General features: G+C 43.9%; 1 protein-coding gene across 8 annotated transcripts in view; it reads right to left on the minus strand.

Moving 5' to 3' along the window:
- LOC138792249 (NACHT, LRR and PYD domains-containing protein 3-like) overlaps nt 1-22,078 on the minus strand; it is a 250,482-nt gene that overhangs the window by 49,142 nt on the left and 179,262 nt on the right. For all 8 annotated transcript variants that reach the window (XM_069969450.1, XM_069969451.1, XM_069969449.1 and 5 more), the window contains one exon: nt 14,959-15,129. In XM_069969450.1, coding sequence (XP_069825551.1) covers nt 14,959-15,129 — 171 coding nt within the window. The remainder of the gene's footprint in view (nt 1-14,958; nt 15,130-22,078) is intronic.

Genomic DNA, 22,078 nt, shown 5'->3' on the forward strand with positions numbered 1-22,078 from the left:
ATAATCATTCAGAACTTGAGTCCAGGAACAGGCAGTGTAGTGGATGGAGTGTGGGCACGCTCCGGCCGGCAACGTGCACCACAAAAACTTCCGCCCGTAGATCTTAGTGACGTCACAAAGACAAAGCCCTCCCTGATGAAGGAAAAGGAATCATTTTCTGCAACTAGTCGGAGTTTTTTTTGGTCTACTACGGCCTCCTTACTTTGTCTTTGTGACGTCACTAAGATCTACGGGCGGAAGTGTGCAGCATATGATATATAGCCTGTGTGCAGTGCATGATATATAGCCTGTGTGCAGTGCATGATATATAGTCTGTGTGCAGTGCATGATATATAGTCTGTGTGCAGTGCATGATATATAGCCTGTGTGCAGTGTATGATATATAGCCTGTGTGCAGTGCATGATATATAGTCTGTGTGCAGTGCATGATATATAGCCTGTGTGCAGTGTATGATATATAGCCTGTGTGCAGTGCATGATATATAGTCTGTGTGCAGTGCATGATATATAGTCTGTGTGCAGTGCATGATATATAGCCTGTGTGCAGTGTATGATATATAGCCTGTGTGCAGTGCATGATATATAGTCTGTGTGCAGCATATGATATATAGCCTGTGTGCAGTGTATGATATATAGCCTGTGTGCAGCAAATGATATATAGCCTGAGAGCAGTGTATGAGATATAGCCTGTATGCTGCATATGATATATATCCTATGTATGTCATATGCTGCACACAGGCTATATATGCCATATCATGGGCTGCACACAGCTGTGTATTTTAATCCTTAGGGTACGTTCACATGTACCATATCCGCTATATATTCTACACAGCCTTTAAATACTTTCTGGTTGCTCCTTACTGCTTCAGGTAGTGTACATGGTTGGGAACTGAAGATGGGACTAAAGGCCCTATTCCACCAACAGATCTGACGACAGATTATCTGCCAAAGATTTGAAGCCAAACCCAGGAATAGACGATAATCAGAGAACAGGTCATAAAGGAAAGACTGGATTTCTCCTCTTTTCAAATCCACTCCTGGGTTTGGCTTCAAATCTTTGGCAGATAATCTGTCGTCAGATCTGTTGGTGGAATAGGGCCTTTAGACTTGCCAGTCCAGGTTCTATCAGCCATTTACATCTGCATATGCTGCTGTGGGGGCTGACACAGGGGGCAGGAGAGCACAGAAAGTACTGAAGTGCTGTGTTCTCGCATTATGTATTATTAACATAAACACAAAATGGGAACACACCCTGAGTGGGAATACACCCCTCCCCGTCCTGTCTCTAGGGCCTGGCATCTTCCTCAGCCTCTAGTGACCATCATATGCAAAACAGAGGAGGATGCTGAGCCACACAGCCAGGAGTGAGGAGGGGTAGGCGCTACAGTAAGAAGCCTCCTGTATAGATCGCTGTGTGGGATATATTTGAAAAAAAAAAATGGGGGGCCCCCAAGAAAATTTTCTCCCAGGGCCTCCACCAACCTTAATCCGGCCCTGCCAACACACCATGGGCATCAAATTTGGAAATGGAAATCTGTTTTTTCAAATGTATCCGAATTAAGTAGGGAATTTTTAAGGTGATTTTTTAAAATAAATTTGGTGTCTAAGGGGGGAACATTACTTAAGTTAAATTACGGATTTTTACGTTGGGCACATATTTAGGATATTAAGGTCAATTTCTTGGACACACGGATTGCCATGCAAGACGGGTGACTGATGACTTAGGGCCCTATTCCACCGGACGATTATCGTTCAGATTATCATTAAATCGTTTGAATCTAAAAGATAATCGTTCGGTTGAAATGCAGTTAACGATTAACGACCGAACGAGAAATCGTTGATCGCTTTATAAGACCTGGACTTATTTTTATCACTGCTCGTTCGCGAAACGTTCGCAAATCGTTCGCATTGAATAAGACATCGTTCGGTCGTTCGCAATAGATACGAACGCAATAGCGAAGAAATACGGAAGAAGAAACAATCGCAATTACGATCATAAGTAATGATTATTGTTCCATGGAAATGAGTAAATGTTTTCAGGTCTTTCGCAATAGCGGTCGTTTGAGATCATTAATCGTTAACAATTATGCTAACGATAATCGTCCGGTGGAATAGGGCCCTTAGTCAATCACATCAGGCAGGGGGGGTGGTATAATCCGATGTAATCCAGGCACGATTCATCTTTACAAAAGATGCATCTCCACACTGTGGCAAGAGAGCCTCGTTCTTTGCGGTGTTACGATGTTACCCACCACAAGGCAAGGCAAACTCTGCCAGTTGAGGCCAAATCTCGAGTTTTTCTGCCCAGTACTGCACGGGGTCGGTGACACTTTGGGGCAGGCTAGAATCAAGGTAGGCAGTGACCTGGTGGCTGAGCTCATGCTGGTCCACGCCATCAGTCCGGTGCTGTGTCCTTTCTTCACCAGCTGGCTGTATGAAATCGCTCATGAGGGCTTGCAGGCTGTAGCGACTTCTGACGCCTTCACTAGTGGTGGTGGGAGTGGAGCGCGCTGGTTTCCCCCCCCAGAGGATGTTGTCTGGGAACCTGGCTGGTCTCGCAGGTAAGTTGAGACCAACTGACTGGTGAGCATGTCCCTGTAGTACACCAGTTTAGCCTTTAGTGATGGTGGGAAGAATTCTGCCATTTTGCGGCGGAAGCGAGGGTCCAACAGGGTGGCCAGTCAGTATTGGTCCCTCTGGCGGAAGTCCACAATCCGGCTATCATTCCGCAGACACTCCGGCAGACACCTTGCCATCTGCACCAAGGACAATGAGCGCCTCTCCTCTCCACTGTCCTCGGTATAATTCCAGGGTCTGCTGGGGTCTTCCTGCTCTTCCTCTACCTCCATCTCCTCCTGTGATGGAGAGGCAGAGAAGCCAGGTGGCGGTGTGTGGAAAGGCTGGGCGTAGACATCTTCCTCCCTCTCAACCTCCATCTGCACTTCATCCAGCTCTGGGCTCAAGGCGATGTTCAGCCTTGGAGTTGTGGCCTGGGAATCCTCGCTGATGAGGTTTCTCAGCGCACTTTCCAGAACATGGAGGAGTGGGATGATATCGTTGATCCCATAGTCCTGCCTGCTCACAAAGAGAGTCGCGTCCTCAGGCCAGGTTCAGACTATGTAAGTGTGCGGCTGTATTTGCGGCTGTAATTGTGCGGCGGTATTTTTGGTGGTTCATGCGTACGCTGGAAAGTATAGGATATACGGCTGCACAGTGCACACTATGTATGAATCTACGGCCCGATCGTAAACGGACCCGTAAAAAATGAACATGACCATTGTTTGCGGCTGGAAACGCGGCCGTGGATTGACAGGCGGTCCGTACGGAGTACTTCAAAAATAGTCGGCAATGATGCCGAATGCCGATGCCTCTAATAGTTAATATATTAAAATAATAAAACACATTTTCGTTGTAATAAAGTCACTTTCGTTGTTCAATAATTTAATTCTAACTAATCCATCATTGGGCAATTAAATATACTGTTAAAATAAATATATATATAAATAAATGTATATTTATATATATATTTATTTTTTGACAGTATATTTAATTGCACAATGATGGATTCGTTAGAATTAAATTATTGAACAACGAAACTGAATTTATTTCATTGAAAATGTGTTTTATTAATTAAATATTAATTAGTACAGGAAGCTCCATAAGCCGTTAATTCATATGCCGGCAATAGAGCTTTCTGTACTAATCATCACTTTACTTTAATGAAAACATCAAATGTTTCTTCTAATTATGTTATCACAATAGCTTTATTAGAAGAAACATTTAGAATTATATGTGCGCTCAGCTGATTGGCTGATCGGCTGAGCGCACATATAATTAGCGGGTCCGCAGTACTGTGACTTCATTGTGCTGCGGACCAGCGAAGAGACAACATTGGGGTGAGTATAGAGCTCTACCCACCCCCTCCCCAGCACTGCACCCCTCCCAGCAAGGAAGGGGGGTCACTTAACCCCTTCCTTGCTGGGTTGGGTGCAGTCTGACAACAGTCTGGCCCCCAAGGGGTCAAGGGGGATGCAATACATCCAAGGGGTTAAGGGGGATGCAATACATCCTCCCTTAACCCCTTGGGGGCCAGACTGTAAGCAGCGATCTGTAAAGATGCTGCATACTGTAAGGAGCACAACACCGCTCACAATGATGGGTGTTGTGCTCCTGTTTGTGTGTTTTTTGTGTGTTTCTCCCTTTTTGTTTTTCAGATATCGGTATCCTTGGGATTACGCCGGATTCCGTGGACTACGTCGATGACCAGCGTTTTTTTAATGTTTTTTTTTTTATAAAATGGTCAATGAGGGGTGTTTTCATTTAAATAAAAAAAAATTTTAACTTGTGTCTTGTATTTATTTCTTTACTTTATAGACTTAGTAGTGGAAGCCGTCTAATAGACGGAATCCATTACTAAGTTGGGGCCTAGTGTTAGCCGGTATAAAATGGCTAACACTAACCCCCCCATTATTACCCCAGTACCCAATGCCACCAGGGGTACTGGGAAGAGCCGGGTGCCAGTGGTCCTGGAGCGTCAATATTGGCGCTCCTGGACCGGGGGCGGCAGCAGGCTGGTAAGATTTAGGCTGGGGAGGGTCTAAACCAATGGCTCTTCCCAACCTGATATTACCAGGCTGCTGTCGTTTGGTTTTTAACCCGGCTGGTTATAAAAATAGGGGGTACCCTATGCGTTTTTTTTTTAAATAAATAATTAAAAAAAACGCATAGGGTACCCCCTATTTTTATAACCAGCCGGGTTAAAAACCAAACGACAGCAGCCTGGTAACATCAGGTTGGGAAGAGCCATTGGTTTAGGCCCTCCCCAGCCTAAATCTTACCAGCCTGCTGCCGCACGGTCCAGGAGCGCCAATTTTGACGCTCCGGGACCACTGGCACCCGGCTCTTCCCAGTACCCCTGGTGGCATTGGGTACTGGGGTAATAATGGGGGGTTAGTGTTAGCCATTTTATACCGGCTAACACTAGGCCCCAACTTAGTAATGGATTCTGTCTATTAGACGGCTTCCACTACTAAGTCTATAAAGTAAAGAAATAAAGATAGACACAAGTTAAAAAATTTTTTTATTCAAATAAAAACACCCCCACACCCCTCATTGACCATTTTATTTAAAAAAAAAAAAAACGCTGGTCATCGACGTAGTCCACGGAATCAGACGTAATCCCCAGGATACCGATATCTGAAAAACAAAAAGGGAGAAACAGACAAAAAACACACAAACAGGAGCACAACACCCATCATTGTGAGCGGTGTTGTGCTCCTTACAGTATGCAGCATCTTTACAGATCGCTGCTTACAGTCTGGCCCCCAAGGGGTTAAGGGAGGATGTATTGCATCCCCCTTAACCCCTTGGGGGCAAGACTGATGTCAGACTGCACCCATCCCAGCAAGGAAGGGGTTAAGTGACCCCCCTTCCTTGCTGGGAGGGGTTCAGTGCCGGGGAGGGGGTGGGGAGAGCTCTATACTCACCCCGATGTGTCCTCTTCGCTGGTCCGCGGCACAATGAAGTCACTGTGCTGCGGACCCGCTAATTATATGTGCGCTCAGCCGAACAGCCAATCAGCTGAGCGCACATATAATTCTAAATGTTTCTTCTAATAATGCTATTGTCATAACATAATTAGAAGAAACATTTGATGTTTTCATTAAAGTAAAGTGATGATTAGTACAGAATGCTCTATTGCCGGGAATATGAATTAACGGCTTATGAAGCTTCCTGTACTAATTAATATTTAATTAATAAAACACATTTTCGTTGAAATAAAATCAGTTTTGTTGTTCAATAATTTAATTCTAACGAATCCATCATTGTGCAATTAAATATACTGTCAAAAAATAAATATATATATATATATATAAATATACATTTATTTATATATCTATTTATTTTAACAGTATATTTAATTGCAAAATGATGGATTAGTTTAAATTTAATTATTGAACAACGAAAGGCACTTTATTACAACGAAAATGTGTTTTATTATTTTAATATATTAACCATGAGAGACATCGGCTATAGTGCAGAGGATCGCAAACCCCGGTAATAGCAATTCATGTAAACTGTGTTCCCTGCTTTCCCAGATGCATCCAGAGGTGTTTGCATCACTTTCTTAAGATTTTATTTGTTATTTTTAGTTGAACCAGATTTCCAAGTAAATGACCGTATGTTTTGAGCCGCATGTCTATTTTTTCCCACGGCCGGAGTTTCATCCGCACATTTACAGCCGCATATAAAATACAGCCGCACAGTTACATAGTGTGAACCTAGCCCCCAAAGGGATCAACAATTGACAGACTTCCCGTATTAACTGCCAGTGTGTTACTTGGAAGTCGCAGTGTGGCGTGAAGCTGCCTGATTGCCCCATGAGGTAGTCTGTTACGGCTGACCTTTGCTCGTACAGGCGGTCGAGCATATGGAGGGCAGAATTCCAGCGGGTTGGCACGTTGCAGATTATCCGATGTTGGGGCATACCGCGCTGTCTCTGTATTCTGAGCAGGGTGTTCCTTGCAGCGTAGGAGTGGCTGAAATGTTTGCACACTCTACGTGACATCCTCAGAAGGTCATGTAGTGCAGGAAATGATTGGAGAAACCTGTGCACTATGAGGTTGATCACATGTGCCATACAAGGTGTATGAGTCAGCCCTCCCCGCTGAGCTGCAGAGACAATGTTCCTCCCATTGTCCGCTACGACACTTCCCACCGTTAGCTGAATGGCTGACCCCACGTCGACTATCTCCTCCCTAATGGTCCGGAGGAGCTCCTGCCCACTGTGGCTTCGTTGACCCAGGCTCACCAAATGGAGGACAGCCTGAGAGCGGCGGGCCTGACATCGGTGGTAAGACACTGGGTCAGGTTGGACTGCAGTGGTGGTGGAGGCAGAACTTGTGCTACCCGCTGCTGGCCCCCTAAAGCACTGTGGAGGTGACAGTGGCAAGAATGGGGCGACTTCCTGATGGTCTCCTGGGAGGATGTTGACCCAATGGGCAGTAACGGACATGTACAGCCCTTGCCCATAATTAGAGGACCAGACATCAGCACTCAGGTGCACAGTCTTGGACACCGAGAGTCCCAATGAGTCGCCAACCTTTCTCTTCACATAACTGTGCAGTGATGGGATAGCTTTGCCAGAGAAGTAGTGGCGGTAATGCATGGGGCAATGATCGGGGACCACCTGGTGTGCTCCCAGTACAAGCGATCAGCGGTATAGACTATATACCGCTGATCACTCGTTCCAAATGGTGTCGGCACTGTCACCCTGTCACCAAAGTCAAGTGCCCGGATTACCTGTAACCACCCCGCATTACCTGTAACCACCCCGCATTACCTGTAACCTCCCCAGATAGCCCGTAACCTCCCCAGATTGCCCATAACCAGCCCAGATAGCAAGTAAACTTCCCCAGATTCCCCGTAACCAAAATGACACTCCATCCCTTCTGAGCCCGGCTGTGTGCCCATACAGTGGTTTACGCCCACATATGGGGTGATATTGTACTCAGGAGAACCTGCTTTACAAATTTTGGGATGCCTTTTCTCTCCTGTTGCTTGTGAAAATGAGAAACTTTAATCTAAACAAATATATTATTGGAACATTTTTGTTTTCCATTTTTTTCTGGTCTAAGGCTATGTTCACATGGCGTGAACACCCGTCCGTTCCGTGGCCCGGCTCATCCCGGCTGATCTCGGATGATCTTTCCGGCCGCGGAGCTCTGATGCGGGCGCATCAGCGTGCACCCGCATCAGAGCTTCCCATAGCCCACAGTGAAGCGAGCGGCCGGAGCCACTCGCTTCATTGTGTGAACTGACAGGCCTTTCTGCGGCCGCTATTCTCTGACATGTCAGTTTTATCAAACGCCGCATGGGATCCCGGCCGGAGCGCATACGATGTGTGTAGGCTCCGGCCGGGATCCCATTAAACATAAGGCTATGTTACACGCCGCAAAACTACGGCCGTAGTTCTACGGCAAGAACTACGGCTGTAGTTTTACGTAGTGTGAACATAGCCTAAGGGTTTGTGCACACTGAGGAAAAGGCGAGGAATTGAAGAGGAATTTCAGCTTGAAATTCCTCCCGTAAAATATTTACAGAGCAAAGTCCCATTGTGTTCAATGGGTTTTCTGCTCTGTTGTTCTCATTGCAGAATCTCTGAGCAGAATTTTCTGCTGTAGATCTGCTAGAGGAATCCTATAGTAGTCAATGGGGGGCTTAAATTCTGCTTGAATTCTGCCTGAAAACTTTCTGCTTCAATTCCTCGAGAATTGCTCAGTGTGCATATACCCTAAGGCAGGCATGTCCAAACTTTTTTCGAAGAGTGCCAAATTTGATGAAGTGAACATGTGCGAGGGCCGACCATTTTACATGCTACATGCTATATGCTTTATAACACAGGCAGATAATAGCAAGCTGGATACCTGGGGGGCCGTAAAAGTTCAGAACGCGGGCCGCAAATGGCCCTCCGGCCGGACTTTGGACATGCCTGCCCTAAGGGTATGTGCACACTGAGGAAAAGGCGAGGAATTCAGCTTGAAATTCAGCTCAAAATTCAGCTTGAAATTCCTCCCGTAAAAAATGTGCAGAGCAAAGTCCCATTGTGTTCAATGGGTTTTCTGCTCTGTTGTTCACACTGCAGAATTTCCGAGCAGAATTTTCTGCTGTAGATCTGCTAGAGGAATCCTATAGTAGTCAATGGGGGGGCTTGAATTCTGCCTGAAAACTTTCAGCTACAATTCCTCGAGAATTGCTCAGTGTGCACATAGCCTAATGGTGAATACTTTCCTGAGGCCCCTGTATGGTCAAAATGCTCATTATACCCCTAGATTAATTCTTTAAGGGGTCACATATGGGGGTTTCCAGTATACAAGCCTCCAAAATCCACTTAAAAGAAGGACTGGTCCCTAAAAAAAAAAAAAAAATCGTTTTAGAAATTTAATGAAAATCTGATAATTTGCTGATACATTTCTAAGCCCCGTAACGCCCTACAAAAGCGAAATATGTTTACGAAATGAAATCAGAATAAAGAGGACATATTGGTAATGCGACTTCATAACTAATTTTTGTCATGTGACTTTGTTTTTTTAAAAGCAGAGAATTTCAAAGTTCACAAAGTGCAAATTTTTCATGGTATTTGTATCTTTTTTACAAAAAAAACACAAGACAGTGACCAAATTTTCCCACTAACATAAAGTACCATACGTTACAGCAGGGGTGGGGAACCTTTTCCATGTCGAGGGCCGGTCGGGCATTTATAAAATCATTTGAGGGCCGCATACCGTGCGCAGCAGGGTAGCGTGGGTTTGCAGCACCCGGGGCAAGGCAAAGTATTGTTCCCCTAATGCCCCTGCTATTGTAGTTAACCGTCTGTGATGCCCCTTGTACCTGATGTGAATCCTTAGTGATACCCTGTAGCCTGAGTTAACCCCCCAGTCATGTCCCTGGTAGCCTAATTACCCCCCCCCCCCCACACACACACACAATGATGCCTCTGGTAGGCCTAGTTAATCCCCCCAGTCATGTCCCTGGTAGCCTAGTTAAGCCCCTCTGTGATGTCCGTGGTAGCCTAGTTTAGCCCCTCAGTCATGTCCCTGGTAGCCTAGATAACCCCCCAGTCATGTCCCTGGTAGCCTAGTCAGCCTCCCGTCATGTCCCTGGTAGCCTAGTTAACCCCCCAGGCATGTCCCTGGTAGCCTAGTTAACCCCCCAGTCATGTCCCTGGTAGCCTAGTTAAGCCCCCAGTCATGTCCCTGATGGCCTAGTTAACCCCCCAGTCATGTCCCTGGTGGCCTTCTTAACCCCCTCAGTCATGTCCCTGGTGGCCTAGTTAACCCCCCAGTCATGTCCCTGGTGGCCTTCTTAACCCCCTCAGTCATGTCCCTGGTGGCCTAGTTAACCCCCCAGTCAGGTCCCTGGTGGCCTTCTTAACCTCCCAGTCAGGTCCCTGGTGGCCTTCTTAACCTCCCAGTCAGGTCCCTGGTGGCCTTCTTAACCTCCCAGTCAGGTCCCTGGTGGCCTTCTTAACCTCCCAGTCAGGTCCCTGGTGGCCTTCTTAACCTCCCAGTCAGGTCCCTGGTGGCCTTCTTAACCTCCCAGTCAGGTCCCTGGTGGCCTTCTTAACCCCCCAGTCAGGTCCCTGGTGGCCTTCTTAACCCCCCATCCCCCCCAGTCATGTCCCTGGTGGCCTAGTTAATCCCCAGTGCCTGCCCCAAATAAAAAAAATAAATAAACATCCCACTCACCTTTCCTCCGCTCCCACGCTATCCAGGTCCTCTTCTCCCTCCTCTCTTCTCTGTCGGTCTTCTCCTGCAGGCGGCGCGCGGTGAAATGACGTCATCGCGCGCGGCCCGCAGGAGTCACAAGACGTGCGCCGCTCTGTTGGGGAAGGAGCCGGCACAGACACAGGAGGAAGCTGTGAATGCCGGCTCCTTCTCCTCCAGAGCAGCGCATGTCACAGGGGTGCCGCGGGCCGCATCCGGAGGTGTCAGGGGCCGGAGGTTCCCCACCCCTGCGTTACAGCATCACTGAGCTATAAACGCATAACGTCAGACAGGTCAGATTTTTAAAAATGAGCCTGGTCTTTAACCCTTTGAGGACCAGGCCCAAAATGACCCAGTGGACCGCGCAAATTTTGATCTTAGTGTTTTCGTTTTTCCCTCCTCCCCTTCTTAGAGCTCTAGCACTCTCAGTTTTCTATCTACAGGGCCATGTAAGGGCTTATTTGTTACAGGAATAGTTGTACTGTGTAATGGCGTCTTTCATTTTACCATAACATGTATGATGGAATCCCAAATATATTATTTATGAAGATATAAATTGGTGAAATCGTAAATAAGAATGCAATATTGTAACGTTTGGGGGGTTCCTGTGTCTACGTAATGCACTATATGGTAAAAGTGACATGATACTATTATTCTATAGGTCAGTCCGAACACAACCATATGCAGGTTACACAGATTCTCTAATGTTATATATGTATTTTTTTTATGAAATCTTTTTTTTGGCAATTAAATATTAATATAATGGGCCTATTGTGACGCTTATAACGGTTTTATTTTTTCACCTACGGGGCTGTATGGGGTGTCATTTTTTCCGCCATGATCTCTAGTTTTTATTAATACCATATTTGTGAAGATCGGACGTTTTGATCACTTTTTATTGATTTTTTTTAATATATAATGTAACATACAATCGGTAATTTGCGCTTTTTTCCCTCTTTTCGTGTACGCCGTTCACCGATCACAATAACGCTTGTTATATTTTAATAGATCGGACAATTACGCACGCTACGGTATATTATATGTTTATCTATTTATTTATTTTTATATGTTTTATTTATATAATGGGAAAGGGGGTGTATTTAAACTTTTATTGGGGGAGGGGTTTTGGGGTAGTGTAATAGTGTTTTGAACTTTTTTTTTTACACATTTGAAGTCCCTTTGGGGGATTTTTACATACACTAGGTTGATCTCTACACTGATGATTGCTATGCCATAGGCATAGCATTGATCAGTGTTATCGGCGCTCTGCTCATTGAGCCTGCCTGTGCAGGCTTAGTGCAGCAGATCGCCGAACGGACCGCACGGAGGAAGGTGAGAGACCTCCGGCGATCCGTTTTACCGATCGGGACCCCCGCAGTCACTTACACCTAAGCGGTCGCGGCGTTTAAGGGGTTAATGACACACGTCAGCACGATCGCTGCAGCGTGTCTTTACCGGTGAGGTCCCGGCTGCTCACTGCAGCCGGCCCCCACCTCCTATGAAGCGCGCTCCGCTCCGGAGCACGCTTCATAGCGGGAGAAACACCCAGGACGTACAGTTACGTCATGGGTCGTCTGGGGACAGACTTCCATGACGTAACCCTACTTCCAGGGTCGTCTAGGGGTTAAAGGACAACTCCCACGAAAAAAATGTTTGGCTTAATTTACACACACTACAAAGTTATATAACTTTGTAATGTGGTTAAATACCCGGTCTGGCCCCCTTCCCCCACTTTCTGACCCCAGACCCCCCCCAGAAGTTAAAGAATGTATACATTACCTATTACGATCGTCACAGTCCTCTTCTCCCGGGCGGCATCTGGTGACGTCGACGTCAGAGTCCGGGGGGCGGTCCTCCTCGGCGTCTTCACCAGCAGCCTTTTCATTGGCTGCAGCGCATCACATGGCTTCCAGCTCGCTCAGCACTGGCAGCCTTTTCTCTCCCATGGACCCGGAAGTGAGAGACATCGCTGGACGGCGGACGCAAGTGACGGTGAGGCAGACGGCGGGCGAATCGAGTGGCGGTCGTCACCGGAGGGATGGTGAGTATGGTGTCTGTGAGTGTCTGTGTTTTTTTTTTTTTTTGGGGGTCCCGCTAGAGTTGTCCTTTAAGGTCCAAATAGGCTTGGTCCCTAAGGGGTTAAGACTGATGGGGGAGATGTCCCTATTGGTAAGAAGAGGTCATGTCCATAGCGGGAATTGTACTTATGTACCGGGCTCCCCAGCAGCGTCCTCCTATGTGAGGGGCCCCAGCCTTATGCTCTCTATATACCTCTCCCCACAGCTATAGTCAGCCTAGGACTCCAGCAGAGCTCAGATACCAATAGGCTGGTGCCTTATAGTAATAACAACCCAATCATTAGGGATAAGAATCATTTTACCTTCTTTTACAACTATATGTATATCTTATATTAGTATTTATATCTTATTATATTAGTCTTTATATCTTATATTAGTAATTATATCTTATAAATACTAATATAATAAGATATAATTACTAATATAATAAGAAATAATTACTAATATAAGATATAATTACTAATATAAGATATAATTACTAATATAAGATATAATTACTAATATAATAAGATATAAATACTAATATAATAAGATATAATTACTAATATAAGATATAAAGACTAATATAATAAGATATAAATACTAATATAAGATATAATTACTAATATAATAAGATATAAATACTAATATAATATCTTATTATATTAGTAATTATATCTTATTATATTAGTAATTATATCTTATATTAGTAATTATTTCTTATTATATTAGTATTTATATCTTATTATATTAGTACTTATATCTTATTATATTAGTACTTATATCTTATTATATTAGTACTTATATCTTATTATATTAGTAATTATATCTTATTATATTAGTAATTATATCTTATTATATTAGTAATTATATCTTATATTAGTAATTATATTATATTAGTATTTATATCTTATTATATTAGTAATTATATCTTATTATATTAGTAATTATATCTTATATTAGTAATTATATCTTATTATATTAGTAATTATATCTTAATATATTAGTATTGATATCTTATTATATTAGTATTTATAACTTATATTAGTAATTATCTTATTATATTAGTATTTATATCTTATTATATTAGTAATTATATCTTATATTAGTAATTATATCTTATATTAGTATTTATATCTTATTATATTAGTAATTATATCTTATTATATTAGTATTGATATCTTATTATATTAGTATTTATATCTTATATTAGTAATTATATCTTATTATATTAGTAATTATATCTTATATTAGTAATTATATCTTATTATTAGTATTTATATCTTATTATATTAGTAATTATATCTTATTATATTAGTATTTATATCTTATTATATTAGTAATTATATCTTATTATATTAGTATTTATATCTTATTATATTAGTAATTATATCTTATTATATTAGTATTTATATCTTATTATATTAGTAATTATATCTTATATTAGTATTTATATCTTATTATATTAGTAATTATATCTTATTATATTAGTATTTATATCTTATTATATTAGTAATTATATCTTATATTAGTATTTATATCTTATTATATTAGTCTTTATATCTTATTATATTAGTAATTATATCTTATTATATTAGTAATTCTCTTATTATATTAGTCTTTATATCTTATTATATTCGTACTTATATCTTAATATATTCGAAGATTCTGGTAAAGAAACTAGAGAAACCTTTTTATGGCGCTCCGGGGATGAGACCCCAGGGTGGCCGCAGCTCTTATATACCAGAGTCCAGCTACTTACCCCCAGACCACCTGGCTATAGAAGCTGTTACCATAGAAACCACTGATTCTGTATTTAATAACAGGGCGTCAGTCTGATTATCAGATGGGAAGTGATGCGGTGAGGACACCTGGGAACAGGGAAATCCTTCCAGCTCAATCCTTGTAGTTTCTGTATAAACACTAGTGTGTAATGTGCCTAATCATCCCTGATGAAGAGGGTGGGTAACCCCTGGAACACGTAGCACTACAATAAAGAACACATCTGGTTGGCAATAAGGGCGGGTTCACACTACAGAATCCGTGCGGATAAATTCCAACGGATTCCGCAGCTCGTTCCGCTCATGGCTGCGCGCCTCTCCGCTGGCTCCATAGACACCATTCTATGCACGGGCAGATTCCACCGAAAGAAATGACATGTCAATTCTTTCGGCGGAATTGGGAAAGCGGAAACGAGCGACGGAATCCAACGGAATTTATCCGCACGGATTCCATAGTGTGATCCCACCCTTATACTGGGAATCTCTGTCTCTAGATTGAAGTGCAGTGACTGGCTGGAGGTTTGAGCGCCAAGGAATCCACCACTGTCCCAAGGTTATCTAAATGGTAGGATTAGATACACAGTTCAGAAGACAGTTTGACACATGATGGGATTAGATACACTGCTCAGCAGACAGTATCTCATTTGATGAAATTAGATACACTACTAAACAGACAGTATCACATGATAGGATTAGATACATGGCTCAGTAGACAGTATCACATGATAGGATTAGATACATGGCTCAGTAGACAGTATCACACATGATAGGATTAGATACATGGCTCAGTAGACAGTATCACACATGACAGGATTAGATACATGGCTCAGTCCTGGACACATCTCTTATACTCACCCTAGGTACTCTATCCTGCAGTCTGGACTGGACAGAGCTGCCACCAAGTCCCTGAAGTGAGGACCGGACAGACGGTTACCAGACAGGTAAAGTCTCTTCAGGGAGGGGTTATTCCTTATTACAGAGGCCAACTGGGGGCAGGAAGTGTCTGGTAGATCATTAGCCACCAACCTGTAATAATAAGAAGATGAGATGTGGGTGACGCGTCCACAGAGGGTTAGTATCACACACGTTAAGATTAGATACATAGTTCAGTAGACAGTATCACACCTGATAGGATTAGATACACAGCTCAGAAGCCATGATACATGACAGGATTAGATTAGGTGGGCACTGCTAATAAGGTATATACATATGGTGGCTACTCACAACCCTATAATACTATACATACTGTAGACATGTCACTGGAGAAGTGTTCGAGGGGAGGTACATCTCACCCAGGCTACTGCATATGGTGAGATGGTGAATCCAGGAGAGATCTGTCACTCAGCAGTATTATGCTGCTGAGTTGTTCTTTCCACTTTCCGGGCCTGGACTTACTGGAATGGCGGGTTGGTTGGTAGTGGGACCTGCCATTCCCTTCCCCCGATCCAGTTCGGGTGTTGCAGTCAGGTGTGCCCTGATGAGCCTGCAACAGGAGAAAAGCTCCACAGAGCTGCAGGGGATTGCTCTCAGCCAGGGGTGATCAGCCTGCATGCTGTGTCTCCTGGGAGCAAGGAATACTGCCGCCGCTGGGGCCTACTCATACCCCGCCATACCGCCTATTGACCGCAAGACCTTTTTGTTTGTTTTATTCTTAAAGCACGGTGCTGCTGTATTTCTGTTTGCTGGACTGTTTATGCTGCAAATAAACGCCAAGCTGTTATTTTACAAGTCCAAGTCTGCTGTGAACTGTGTCCAAACACACCATCCCCCGGGAAGATCCCTACAATACATATTGTTATACAGAATATGGGGTATAACAAAATCCGTGCACTTCTAAATAAGATAAAATAGCTTTATTGTAGCGGCTATCAGGAATAAAAGCAATTACAGAAAGCGGCATCAGACTACAATCCAGGCTGTGCCTCCCTGCTACAGAGACTGCTCCATGTATTACCAGACTAGGAATACTGATAGATCGGATAACACTGGGAACATGGATAGCACAATAATATGCAGTATATATAGTGTGTATAGAGACAATCAGTGCCACCTCCTATACAAAGCACCTACATAGCAGGTGAGAGAATGACACCCCACGTGTATCGCCGCCACATTGCCATGACTGGATATATTGGGGGACATTTACAAAGCGTATGCCCGAGGCGTATGCCAGGGAGAAGGCGCAGATTCACTCCTTCTCCCTGGCGTACACCTGTCGTACGCTCCGCTCACCCAATGGGCAGGCTGGCGGAGCGTGACAAGGCGGGGGCGTGGCCTCCTCCCTGGAAGCAGGTGTAGATTTGGTACGCTGGGCGCTGGTTCTGGCACCCGGCCGGATGGATTCACAAAGAGCTGTGCGCCTCTTAGCGATTCCTACTGGGGAAAAGGGGGCGGGGCCTAGTATAAGACCAGCGTACTTGTATGCCGGTCTCTGTAATTCCCCCCCATAGTGCGCACATGCCGGTATATATACCTGAAGATGAATGATTACATCAATGGCCGACAAGACACCTCAGTGTCAACCGGCGGGCGGAAATAGAGTCTGCGGCTGCGCGCGCCCTGCACCGTAATAGAAAGCGTGCGACATAAGCGCGGCTGATAGCGTGTCCAGTCACATGATGATCACATGACGTGCATCACAGACATAGGTGGTGCAAGCGCAGTCTATATTATACGCACAGAAAGGTAAGTCGCATCTACGCCACAAAACAAGTATCTAAGTCTGTGAATAGCGTCCACACACATGCGTATAACATTGCTGGAATAACAATAGATAAATACATGTATGAAAAGGTAAGTATATTTGTATACTCCAATGCATTATTACACACACATACCATTATACATAGCACAGCCCGAAATATCTAAGTAATAACCAAGTGTGTTGTGTTGGATACCATATATAAATAATCATCAAACCAAAGAAATTCCTAATAATCCATAACTGCCATAGTAACTTAGGACCCGATGTGCTAAGTCACATGATATATACACAGATATATATAGCACAGAGAATATTATAATATATTCATATAATATAATAATATATTCAATCAAAGGAAAATAAATAGCGCTATGGGACGAGTATCCAGGCCGGCACATCGTGTCCACACGCAGGCATATGGCAATACATGGCGCCAATCATGAAATCAATCACTAAAGTAACAATAAAGCAAGTAAATACATATAATGAGGAGCAGGAAATTACCTATATATAATAATGAATCTACCACTAATAATAGCACATCCAGATGCTACATAGCTAAATAAGAGTAAAGTGCTAAGTGCATAGAGCCCAATATCATGTAATAGGTGATGGAAAAGGTAAAGACTAGAGATGAGCGAACCGGGTTCGAGTCGATCCGAACCCGAACGTACCGCATTTGATTAGCGGGGGCTGCTGAACTTGGATAAAGCCCTAAGGCTATGTGGAAATCATGGATATAGTCATTGGCCGTATCTATGTTTTCCAGACAATCTTAGAGCTTTATCCAAGTTCAGCAGCCACCGCTAATCAAATGCCGATCATTCGGGTTCAGATCGACTCAAACCCGAACCCGGTTCGCTCATCTCTAGTAAAGACTCCATACTACCATACCATAATGAATGCCTAAGACTCAATATCCCAGTATGCCAATTATACAAAGTATAAAGAATATACCCAAAAACAAAGCAATAACTAGAATCAAGAGTGAAAAAGTCTCACAAATCATTTCATATTAATAATGGCCAAAAATAAAAGAGAGAAAAAACGTTCTAGTGATGGCTGCCGCAAATGACTAACCGTGCTAAGGCGCTGTGCCGCTAACCCGCTGACTCCACCTCCGCCCGTACAACGCAACAGGGAGCTCCCAAAGATGATGTAATGACGTATAAATAGTAAACTCCCGAATAGTCCTCAATAACTAATATATAATGGAGAAACGGCTAGGAAGAAATACAAGACCTAAAGTGCAAAATGTGCAAGTAATAGAATGACAGAGTCCCATATAAGAGAAGATAAGAAATGCATGCTGTGGTTCTCAGGACCCAGAGGAGATCAGGACTAGAGATGGACTTCAAGGAACTTTACTTCAACACAGGCAGGGAACCTGCTCCGAGAAGGAACCGGTGACCTGTAGGTAAGTAACAAAACCTTATTATATATGAATACACTGCAGGTAAGTAACATCATCTCATCAGGTGTCACCAACCAAGTGGGAAAAAAAAAGGAGAAGGGTGTTGGGATACTGGCACACACCAATCTAAATGAATGTGAACAGTAGAAAAAATATATGAACTGTGAAGATGAAGGACTCTATGCACATGTGGATAAAATTTACTTAAAGTGACACTGTCACTCCCTTTTTCCATTCTGACATCTCTACACAGGTGTAATGGGTAAATTTTGCGGTTTTCATACCTTATTTTATATCATACGTCACGGTGCTTATTCATGTAAAAAGTGATCAAATGCAGATTGTGTTAAGTGGGCGGGGCCTCACTGCATTAGCGCCACCTAGCCCCGCTCACAGTGTCGCCTTTGGCCCCGCCCCCTTGACACCCATTGGTGGGCCGACCTAGAGGGGGTGGGGCATAGACCTTTAGGCCAGCCTGTTCCAATGGCCGGCGAGGGGGCGGGGCCAACCCACTTAAAACAATCTGCAGTTGATAAAAGATTACTTTTTACATGAACAAGCACCATGACGTATGATATAAAATAAGGTATGAAAACCACTAAATTTACCCATTACACCTGTGTAGAGATGTCAGAATGGAAAAAGGGAGTGACAGTGTCAGTTTAACTGAAAAAAAAACCTGTAAATAAAAGTTTGTCATTCAAACCGAATTCAATGTGAAGATCCACCTCGATTCCTTTCTCAAAAGCTGGCCAACCATATCTCCAGCGTCTATACTTAAAGACACTTTCCAGACCGGTGACTCGTAGTCCTCGTGGTGACCCATCGTGTGCCAGTAAGAAATGAGATGCCATGGAAGTCAGGACCTTACCCTGTTTAGCATCCCTTGCTGCCAGGGTAATGGTGGATAAGTGCTCCTGAATCCGCCTACAGAGTTCCTGTGCCGTCCGGCCCACGTATACCTTTTGGCAGGGACATACTGTGGCGTACACTATACATTGCATCCGATAATGGCTGTACTGTTTTAGGTCATATCTTACCCCATCCTGTGAATTGATTAAATAAATCACCATTGTTGATGAATTGGCAGATGTTACATTGGCCACAAGGATAGGTACCAGCTAGTGATGAGCGGGCATGCTGGTCCGAGCTTGGTACTCGTTCGAGTATTAGGGTACTCGATGGTACTCGTTACTCGGACGAGCATCTCGCGAGAAAATCTCATCATCCATTTCCTGTTAGTTTGGGAGCAATTTCTCAGCCAATCAACATGCATGAGACTCTTTGGTACATCCTGAGATCACGAGGGACCCATACATGTCGATAGCAGCGATTGGTCGAGTGCTCGCTTCTGACGTGTGCTGGAAGAGATCAGGGACAGAGCTGCTGCTGGTCAGGGAGAGTGTCAGGGAGGGAATTAGCGTTCCAGTAGGCAGGGATACTAGACAAAGAACCCAACAGCCCTTGTAAGGTCCAACAATCATTATTTTTTTTTGTATTACTACAGACTGCTGGCTGGGACTTGCAGTGCAGCTACCACGATTTTAGCAGCACACTGTGGTGATCGGCTGCTGGCAGCAAGGGGAAAGCAGATGTTATATACAGACTGGTGCTGCTGCTGTTGTACATTGTATTGCTGTGATTTGTAGTACACCTGCATAGAACCTCACTGCTCATTGTCCTGTGTAACAGGTGGCATAGTCTAAAGACCACCACTTACACACAGACTGTATACAACAGCCTCCAAAGACTAGTGTGGCCAATATCTTTTGTCATCTGCAGCCAAGCATGCTGGGTTGCTTTATTTCTTAGTACAGCCATAAGAGTATGTGCATACTGCTTAATTTAGACGGAAACTCCGTCACGTAATCCGCTGCGCGTGCGCGCATTTCTGTCCGCCCATGTAATAGACTCCATTCTATGCACGGGCGGATTCCTTCCTCCGTCCAAAGAATGATCAAGTTCATTCTTTGGACGGAGGGAGGAATCCACCCGTGCATAGAATAGAGTCTATGACACGGGCGGAGACGGGCATGCTTGCCACTGTCCGCGAGCGGGCGCGTGCGGCCGATTACACGACAGAGTTAAACTAGTGTGACCAGTATCTTTTGTCATCTGCAGCAAAGCATGCTGGGTTGCTTTATTTCTTAGTACAGCCATATCCATACATGCTGCCCCTGCTGTTTCCTGTACATTTCCGTGGTGTTTCCATCATTTTCTGAGGTTGACAGGTTTTCACACGACCTTCCCTCTGCCGACCTTGGGTCCCCTGCAAAAAGGCTTGAGTTTCCCATTGACTTCAATGGGGTTTGTTACTCGAAACGAGCATCCGAGTATCGGGAAATATTCGTCTCGAGTAACAAGCACCTGGGCATTTTGGTACTCGCTCATCACTTAGTACCAGCTAAACATTGGCCATTTCTAAAGGACATTGTGGGTCGGACAAAATGACTATTAATCAGTTTATTAGTTGGGTGCCGTTTTGCTGTGATGAGAGGCCTTGAAGGTATATTAGGTCCAATCCGAGTGTCCGTGAGTAAAATCCTCCAATTTTGCCCCAATATACTGGTAAGATCGTTCCATTGGTTGTTAAAGGTGGCGGTGAATCTGAGGCTGGTATCTTATTGTCTGGTGCGTGCTTGAAGGAGAACTTTACACACACTTGAGCCCTCTCAGGAGGGTCAGGGGTCCCTTAATTCAAATAAACTCCAAACCCACAGGCCGTAGCCCGGGGTAAAAAACCCCTTTAAATTATATCACCCCCCCCTTAATAAAAATTAACTTTTATTACGTATCTTAAAAGTAAATGTGTGACCTTGTTTAAAAAACACAACACACCCAGTACTCCTATCACTAGCCAATACTAGATGATATATAGGGATATAACTATCCTCTTTTACTAACTATCTCAATCACTATCACAGTCTGCAGTCCTGTATAGAAGGTAACTAGGAGATACTGGGTGTCTGCTATTTTAAAACCACAAATTGTGCCCCTCTCTACATGTTTCGTTGCCGCAGCAATGTCATCAGGAGAAAAATTAGGCAACACTTACTACTGATACTGGCCGATATTTATATCCACATTCAATTAACTGATGTCATGGTACCGCCCCAAACATTCCTTATAGTGCACCAATGAGGTCTTACTTTATTGTGAAGGACCTAACCCCCTCTGTCAGATTGGTAGACTGCAAAGAAACTCACACGCCCACCTACTCACCCTCCTATCATTGCAATCGCCGCATCTAAGATCTCCTCATGACGACACCCTGCGTCATCTGTGTCCCGGCGTCACGTGATCTGTTCTGGTCACATGGCCGCTACTCTCGCGGGATCACTTCCGGGTTCGCAGTGTCATGTGACTACAACGTGTCATCGCGCATGTCACTGCACTTAGACTATATCGATACTTTCTCCCCAATGCGCATGACAGCTGACTTAGTGCTAAATTAGACTCCATAGTTAATGCGCATGACAACTGTCTTAGACACAGAATCAATTGGCAACTCCGTTCTATATATATATCAAAGCACTTAGTGCCAATCATGTATCCCCATATAATGATATATATAATCTTATCCCAATATTAGGCCAATGATGGTTACAATGATAGTTGAGTCAGCTAAATTCAGAAGCTATGATACTAACAGGGTTAAGGAATTCATGTAATATTATACATATCCGTCACCGACATAGTGGGAGGATTGAGGACATCAAATTTTGGGGCCTATGCCAGCTAAAGTTAGGACCGAGAAAAGGGGACATTGACAGATTATTGCTAAAAGAGGAGGCGAGATGGATTTTTCGCCTCCAGAGTCAAGCACCTCTTGGATTAAATGAGGGCTTTTCATTCGC

This window comes from Dendropsophus ebraccatus, chromosome 5, assembly GCF_027789765.1.
Source record: "Dendropsophus ebraccatus isolate aDenEbr1 chromosome 5, aDenEbr1.pat, whole genome shotgun sequence".
Taxonomy (NCBI): domain Eukaryota; kingdom Metazoa; phylum Chordata; class Amphibia; order Anura; family Hylidae; genus Dendropsophus; species Dendropsophus ebraccatus.